Source organism: Berghia stephanieae, chromosome 6 (genome assembly GCF_034508935.2).
Source record: "Berghia stephanieae isolate SIO BIC M18660-M18661 chromosome 6, UCSD_Bste_1.3, whole genome shotgun sequence".
Lineage (NCBI taxonomy): Eukaryota > Metazoa > Mollusca > Gastropoda > Nudibranchia > Aeolidiidae > Berghia > Berghia stephanieae.
Genome location: NC_088365.1, coordinates 16,490,633 through 16,499,043, shown reverse-complemented (window position 1 = coordinate 16,499,043; position 8,411 = coordinate 16,490,633). Strand labels below are relative to the sequence as shown.

The following is an 8,411-nucleotide window of genomic DNA, read 5'->3' as shown; positions in this document are numbered from 1 at the left end:
AACTTTTTAAAATGTTGTTTTATTCAAATTCAATAATTAAAAAGACGTTTCTTAGAAACAGTTGGCAAGTAATTAATTAAAAGAAAGGTACAATATAGAAATCTTGATGTAAGTGTAAGTATGCAATTTTATTTTCACTTTTCAAAATAAAAATGTTGATAATGAGAATATATATATTTTTAAATAGCATAAAGGTTAAAACACTTCCATTAATTTTTACTTAAGCAAGCTATAGAGATAAGACGCAGGTGTGGAGAGTAAAGAGAGATTTAAAAACAAATGTAAAATATAGTTCTACGCCTAGTTTCGACGCCTAATTTTTGGCAGGTCTGATAACCCAAATTGTTATGGTCTCATCTGTGTAACTGAATTACGTAGTTACTCCCAAACCGACACCAAACATTCTCCATTCATTATCATCCATCGTGGCTTGTGCTCTTCAGCACGTTGCCGGTCAGCTGTCTCCACGAATCACGATCCTCTGCGGTGCGCATGAAATCTGTGTTGCTTTTAAAATCACATTTGGCCATTCTTAGGTTATTTAAATAAATCATTCTTTGTCTCCATTACAACAATGGTAAAAACAAGCCCATAATAGCGTCCTACTACCAGACCTGCAAATATATATGTGTCAGTACATAACATAATCAGTTGGAGGGTAAAAATTTTGGACTTGGGTATTTTTGGTTGATATTTTCTGAAAGAATATGCTCTCCACAGCATTTTAATCTTTGTTTGAAGTAAATCGAGTGATTTTTTCGTGGAGTTATGGTTAGATGTATGGGGAAAGGTATCCATCAACTTTTCTCAAATTTCATACTCCTTCAACTTGACTAGCTGTAAAAAATATTTAGAAGAGAAATTAAAGCTTTGATATTTCCCGAAGATGTACAAAAAGAGTTGATTTAATCAATTATATCAAGAACTCATTTTGGATAAAAATTGACCTTCTAACTAAACTTGGCATTATCTCAGTTCAAACCTTTTCACCATTCGACTGATTCTGTCATTCACTGTAACATATAATATTATTATGTACTTTTAACACAATATTATGTCAATCAAAAAGGAATGAGTTGTGTTGATGGGGCAATGCCAAAACTTCGTGTTTAAAACAATTCGATGTCAAAGGTCATTGACAGTATCTAAAATGTGAATGTTTGTCCACAAAAGGCCAAATTTCTTTTTTTATCTTTTAAATGTTTTTGTTTTTTTGCCTCAGAAAAGTAACTACCTTATATAGCATTGATAGACATGACAATTACGTAATTAAAAAATCTTGGGAAGAGAATTTGAGAATATTTACTTCATATCGCGACAGGTAACAATTAGGTATAACAAATATTTATACGCTCGCATGACAATTGTTACCAGATTGGAATGATCTCAAGTTTGTTGACAAGTTTTAAGACTTATTGAGAAATTGTGGCTTCTCTTATATCGATTTAGATTTATGAAATATATATTTGCATTTTTAATTAATTTCATTTTCAACGTTTTATTCTAGTCTTTTAAATGATAAGATTATCATATTTTTTGGATACATTATCTTAGAAAAATAAGTCAGAGACCTTAAATTCAAATTATATTTTCAACCACTTAACAGATCTTGACAACAATGTATCTAGTTTGTAACTCTACTCAAATTAGCAGATTTGTCTGATATCAATGCAGATTTCTTTCAACAGATGAGATTTTAAGCCTTAAATTTTATATTTTAAGAGTATCCGTTATGGTTGCCTTTACCACAGTAGTCTCGTTTCATGGACGTACACAAATGCCTTTTTGATTAGTTATTTAAGACAATATGATTTTTAAAAAAAATGCGGGATGTCCATTAACAGGAAGAAAGAAATATCTTATTTTTTATTATTATTAAGATGAATGTCTCCTTTGTGTAGAGAACGAACAACATCAAATCTATTGGATATAGGTTAGATCAGGGCTACATGCTGGCTGAAGTCGCCATTGTTTTATCATGTGTCATTCCAATTATCGTTGTATTTTTTACTTGGGGACATTTTATAAATTGGCTATTGTTTAAATAGATTGATGATTATTAAAGAAGAAATAAAAAAAAAAGAAATAAAGAGAGAGAGAGAGAGAGAGAGAGAGAGAGAGAGAGAGAGAGAGAGAGAGAGAGAGAGAGAGAGAGAGAGAGAGAGAGAGAAAGAGAAGTAAATGTCATTAAGTTTTAAGCAGGATATTTTTAGATTCTGTTGACTCCTATCCTTAGTTTTGCGCTGGTCTTTAAAGAGAGTAACCAAATTTGTGCCCGAAGCCCGAAGCAAAAATCTTTTTTTTTTTTTTCTTCCGTTTAAAGAAAACATTTGTGTGGTATATTGAGACGGAGAGAGAGAGAGAGAGAGAGAGAGAGAGAGAGAGAGAGAGAGAGAGAGAGAGAGAGAGAGAGAGAGAGAGAGAGAGAGAGAGAGAGGTGCAAGTGGTGCGAAATGTTGCCGTGCAATTTGCTCTTTTGAAGTGAGTTTTACAGTCTATAAAATCATAATATAAGAATCAATCGATAAGCAATTTTACAAGCTATCACAGTTCTGGCATCAAAGAATTAGTTTTATTTGTCTTTCAATGGGCTCCAGTGAGATTAGCCAGGTGAAATATGAGCGAATTAAACTTTGACATGTCATTTGGTACGCCATATTAGGGTGTGTCTTTGCAAAGATATTTTAACATTTTGATTTGTGCACCCTTCTGTTTTGATAAGTTCAATGTTGTTCTATGATTTTAACCGACGTCCACTTAATTTCAGGTCTGATAACCCAATTCCGTATGGGCTCATTGTTGTAATGGAGATCTCTAAAAATTACGTAAAATATTGTCCATTACAACAATGTTAAACTTGGCTTATAATTGTGTTCGGATGTGAGACCTGTTCCCGTCGATTTGACCATTTCAATATCTTAAATGGATGCTGTTTGAAAAAAAAAAAAGTTAATATACTCATTTTTGATAAAGAGAGAAAGAGAGAACAGATAAATAAATTGCTCTTTTGCTTTATTTTGTCAGAAAATAAAACTAGTTGTGATAAAAATACTGTTGACAAAGATTCATATATTTTTGGGTCTTTATCATAATCAAAAATGTTTTGATTATTACCCATCGATTTATTCTTGAGAGAGAATTGTGTTTTATGAAAGTGAGTAAAACTAATCTAACTAGAGCCCATATCCAGCTATATTGTAAAAGAGATTAAAACGTAGAACACAATATACTTTAATATAAATATATCATCATAATTTTAATGTTTTACGTGTCAGCTTATTTTATCAATAATTCATACGTTGTAGCTACAATGATAATGTTATAACAATGCATTTAACAACAGTGATATTTTAAAGAATTAAACGTAAATTGAGATATATTGTTTATTGAATGTTATATAAAAATCGATGGGCAATCGAAAAGCCAATGCTCTTTCTTAGACTATTCAAAGCTCGCGACCGGTTGAGTTCTAAAATTCTCTCTTTTTGGTATCACTGTAAAATTCTATCTATCAATTTACAATTTCTTCCAAAGATTAATCCCCCCCCCCCTCTCCCCACCAAAGGTAAACCACAAAAAATATAGAAAAATAAATACAAAGAAAAAACAGAACAAAACAAAATCACCCCCTCCAGACATAAACAAACAAAAAAAGCAACAACAAAAGAAAAACAAACAAACAAACAAAACAAAACAAACAAACAAAACCAAAAAAACAAAAAGACAAAAAAACAAAAAACAAAAACAAAAACAAACAAAAAGAAACAAAAACAAAAAAAAAACAAAAAAAAAACAACAACAAAAAGTCTTAAAGAAAAACAAAACAAAACAAACAACATCAAAATTAAAATATTATTTATAAGAAATTATATTTATTGCATTGCCCTAAAGAGAGCTTTGCCTCAAGCTGAATTATTTTGGGAGGATATTCAACATTTTGATTTGTGCATCCACTTGTTTCATAATGTATCTAGCTCTTTAGTTTACCACTGTCAACCTTAGAAATTTACACTGTTACACAGACGCAAAAAAAAAAAAAAAAGAAAGATAAATAAAAAAAATGTTAACTTACTTATTTTTGGGTCTTTATTATGATTAATTTGTATTGATTATTACCATCGATTTATCCTTGAGAATTGTGTTTTATGAAAGTGAGTAAAACTAATCTAACTACAGCCCATATCCAGCTATATTGTAAAAAGAGATTAAAACGTAGCTTTCTCAATTTCTGATATTTGATATAGGCCTACTTTTACTTTCGATTGCCCTTCGATTGACTTTAAAAATAGATCGCAACATAGAATATTAAAAACAAAAAGATATTAATTTACGAAAAGAAATATGAAAAAAAGGAAAGAAAAAACAAGATTAAAGAAAAAAAAAAGAAAAGAAAAAGGCAAAAAAAATCAAAAAATCCGTTCCAATAAACAAACAAACAAACAAACAGAAAACAAAACAACGGAAAATAATATCACACCCCTCCACCCATAGATAGAATAAACAATAAAAGATAAACAGATAAACATTTAATGATGAAATTCCAAACAGAAATCCTGCTTTCCATTTGACAGTCATTGACAGCAGTAGATAGTTAAGTTTAACTTTTTGTTTTGCTCATATTTTTTTTGGTGTGTTTTTAAAAAACAAATCATGGCTTTTATAAATAGCGACGTTTAACAGCAAGAACCCCATTGGAATTTCTGGACCCAAGCAGTGTCGTCCTTGTACACACCGTGGACGGTTGCTGAAAATAAAGAGAAAAATATATTTTTAAAATACATCAATATGTTGGAGAGAGAGAGAGAGAGAGAGAGAGAGAGAGAGAGAGAGAGAGAGAGAGAGAGATGGGGGGGGGGGGGGTATTAAACGTATTGGAATGAGATTAGCGGAAGAGTAGCGTCCCTTGATTGGACGTCACCTTACAGAGAGAACGTCAAAATGGTTTTGCGCATGCGTCTCTCTCGTCCTCGCTTTCGGTGAAGTGTCTCATGCCGCACAACCACCATGACGTTCTCTCTCTAATAACTTTTCCGCTCGTGACTTCCAATCAAGGGACGCTACTCTTCCGCTAATCTCATTCCCTAATAGTGTGTAGTTGAGTATTTGGTAAAGGTTCTTTACTTTACTTACATTTTCTCACGGTACTCAGGTGTAAAATGAGTTCATAGTCGTTTACAGCGTTGTCTCTATCGAAAAAAATATTGTGATATCGCCTAACATGGGTCATGTCTTGTATTACATATTAAGTGTTGTTGTATGCTAGGCACCCTTTGTTAAGCGCATTGAGCACTTTTAATAGATATTGCCCTTTGATAAATCCTAAAACTTTTGATATGTAAGAAAGACAACTCAATTTATTTATGCATTGTATGATTTGCAGTCCTTACTTCCCTTTACTCCTTAATCGGTGATCCGCAAACAAATAAAGAAACACAAAACACAGCCTCCCACCCCAATAAACAGAACCAAAAAAACAAAACAAAACAAAACAAAACAAAACAAAACAAAAAAAAAACAAAAAAAAAACCAACAACAAATAAAAAAACAAAACAAAAACAAACAAACCCAAAGACTCCCCCCCACAAAAAAACAAAAACAAGGACAGCAACAACAACAACAACAACAACAACAACAACAACAACAACAACAACAACAACAACAACAACAACAACCAAACCAACAAACACAACTGGCAAATTGAACTGGAATTTCTCTCATAATTAACAGTTTGATGCTTTGAAAAAAAAAATGTATTGACTTGATTTACCTCCATAACCATCGAGCACGTAATCGGCATGTGGAGAATCGGTATTCAGTTTCACGTCACTGATGAGGGGTACCTGTGAAAAAAAAAAAACGTTTTAAAAAAGAATTAAAAATAACGTAACAGTTCAGTTTATCTGCATCTACAATTTTAAAACAAAATCCTTACGACATCACTGCTCATAAAGAATACAAAATTTTTCAACTAGTCAAAGATTTGCTCCAGTATATTCACAGATCTGGTTACCCCTTAATCGACCATTTGGTTACACATTGATCCAGAGCTGAAGCTACCAAGTGACCCATTGGGTCAAGCAAAGAATGACCAAGAGGCCCCATTATGAATTAAACAGGCAGAAACAACCCTAGCGCCGCCATCAGTCATAGGAAGATCGCCACCAGTCACATCTAACCCTACCAAACAGATAAGGAACGAATAATAATAATAAGTTGAGAAACAGACCATGAAGAGATGAAAATGAACTTACCCATCGCCTAACTTTAATTAATTCAAATGCACTATTATTCTTTTGGTTAATTACTATGTGTTCACGTGTTATCTGGTGAGGTCTTTTCTGTTGAATTATATTAAAGTATTTCTGCTTTAACGGAGATTAATACCTACCTTCTGAACCTAATCTATCCCTATAGGGAATGATATTAGCGGAAGAGTAGCGTCCCTTGATTGGACGCCATCTTACACAGAGAACGTCAAAATGGTTTTGCGCATGCGTCTCTCTCGTCCTCGCTTTCGGTGAAGTGTCACATGCCGCACAACCAACATGACGTTCTCTCTCTAATAACTTTTCCGCTCGTGACTTCCAATCAAGGGACGCTACTCTTCCGCTAATCTCATTCCCTATATTTAACATGCCACAATCTACCACCACTTATGCTACCTATTTCTTTAAATTTAAAATTGTATTACTATCTGTCGAGTTGTCAGGAGCTTTAACCCAACTATAACAGGGTAAAGAGGGACCAGATGACTCTTGTCTTGGGGAAACTAACTTCTATTTATATATTCCTACTTGCCACTTCTCCTACATAGACACGACAATTATTATTACTATTATTATTATTATTATTATTATTATTATTATATTATTATTATTATTATTATTATTATTTATTATTATTATTATTATTATTATTATATATATTATATACTATACTACTTACTATATTATTATTATTATTATTATTATTATTATTATTATTATTATTATTATTATTATTATTATTATCATTATTATCAAATATTCAGGTTAAATTTAGCATTCAGGTACTAACATATTGATCATTTCGAGAAATTGGTCACAATTTGACAATATTCCTTACCTTTTTAGCAGGTTTAAACGTCAGACTTGCTTTCTTGGTAGTGACATCGGCAGGCACGCTGTTGGACCATTGCTCACCGTCAGCTGAAGTCATGTACGTGAGGCCATCAGCGGATTAGCCGAAGTCGGTTTCTCACTGTATATAACATGGCCTACGGGGTCTAACCTGTGGAATATCTAATGTACAAGAATGAGTTTACTTTTAGTGATAATGATGATTTATGAAGATACTGATAAGATGTTGATGTGATTACTATATGAGATGGTGTGGTTATGCTGTGATATGATATAATGGTGAAAAAATGATTAATGTGTGGTGTGTTTGAATAGATGATGTTATGAGATGATAGGGATGAAAGATGATGTGATGATGATATTTGATGATGATGGGTGATGATGATGATGATGATGATGAAGATGATGAAGATAGCGGCGAGGTGGGGGTAGAAGATACATGGAATTAAAGGTGTGGTGGTGGCATTAGAGGGGAGAAGAAGAGGAAGGAGAGAAGGAGAAGAAGAAGAAGAGAAGAAGAAGAAGAGAAGAAGAGAAGAAGAAGAAGAAGAAGAAGAAGAAGAAGAAGAGAGAAGAAGAGAGAGAAGAGAGGAAAAGAAGAAGAAGAAGAAGAGAAGAAGAAGAAGAAGAGAAGAAAGAAGAAGAAGAAGAAGAAGAAGAAAGAAGAAGAAGAAGAAGAAGAAGAAAGAAGAAGAAGAAGAAGAAGAAGAAGAAGAAAGAAGAAGAAGAAGAAGAGAAGAAGAAGAAGAAGAAGAAGAAGAAGAAGAAGAAGAAGAAGAGAAGAAGAAGAAGAAGAAGAAGAAGAAGAGAAGAAGAAGAAGAAGAGAGAAGAAAGAAGAAGAGAAGAAGAGAAGAGAAGAAGAAGAAAGAAGAAGAAGAAGAAGAAGAAGAAGAAGAAGAGAAGAAAGAAGAAGAAGAAGAAAGAAGAAGAGAGAAGAAGAGAGAAGAAAAGAAGAAAAAAGATCAACAAAATAGGATGTCACAATAGGATAAGGATCACATATTGACCTCCAATGTTTCCTCTGGTTGTCATGAGAATCTGTCAATCCGATACCCTGTAAAAGAAACAAATCAACAAATTATAGACAAACAATGTAATCAATGTAATACTTCATCTACACTTTTGTTACTAAACAACGGTATCAGATATCATGTATCATAAACATTAGTTTCGAAATGTTTCATCCTCCTCTCTTTCATCCTCTGTCCTTGTTGTTGTTGTTGTTGTTGTTGTTGTTGTTGTTGTTGTTGTTGTTGTTCATCTTCTTCTTCTTCTTCTTCTTCTTCTTCTTC

The 8,411-nt window shown here is 32.6% G+C and overlaps 1 protein-coding gene across 1 annotated transcript in view; it reads right to left on the bottom strand.

Moving 5' to 3' along the window:
• LOC144975782 (uncharacterized) overlaps positions 1-8,411 on the bottom strand; it is a 107,424-nt gene continuing 99,013 nt past the window's right edge. The window contains exons 37-40 of the mRNA XM_078919970.1: positions 7,270-7,379; positions 7,105-7,220; positions 5,768-5,840; positions 1-4,744 (exon numbers count right to left, since the gene is read on the bottom strand). Of these exons, the coding sequence (XP_078776096.1) occupies positions 4,674-4,744; positions 5,768-5,840; positions 7,105-7,220; positions 7,270-7,379 (370 nt within the window). The 3' untranslated portion in view covers positions 1-4,673. The remainder of the gene's footprint in view (positions 4,745-5,767; positions 5,841-7,104; positions 7,221-7,269; positions 7,380-8,411) is intronic.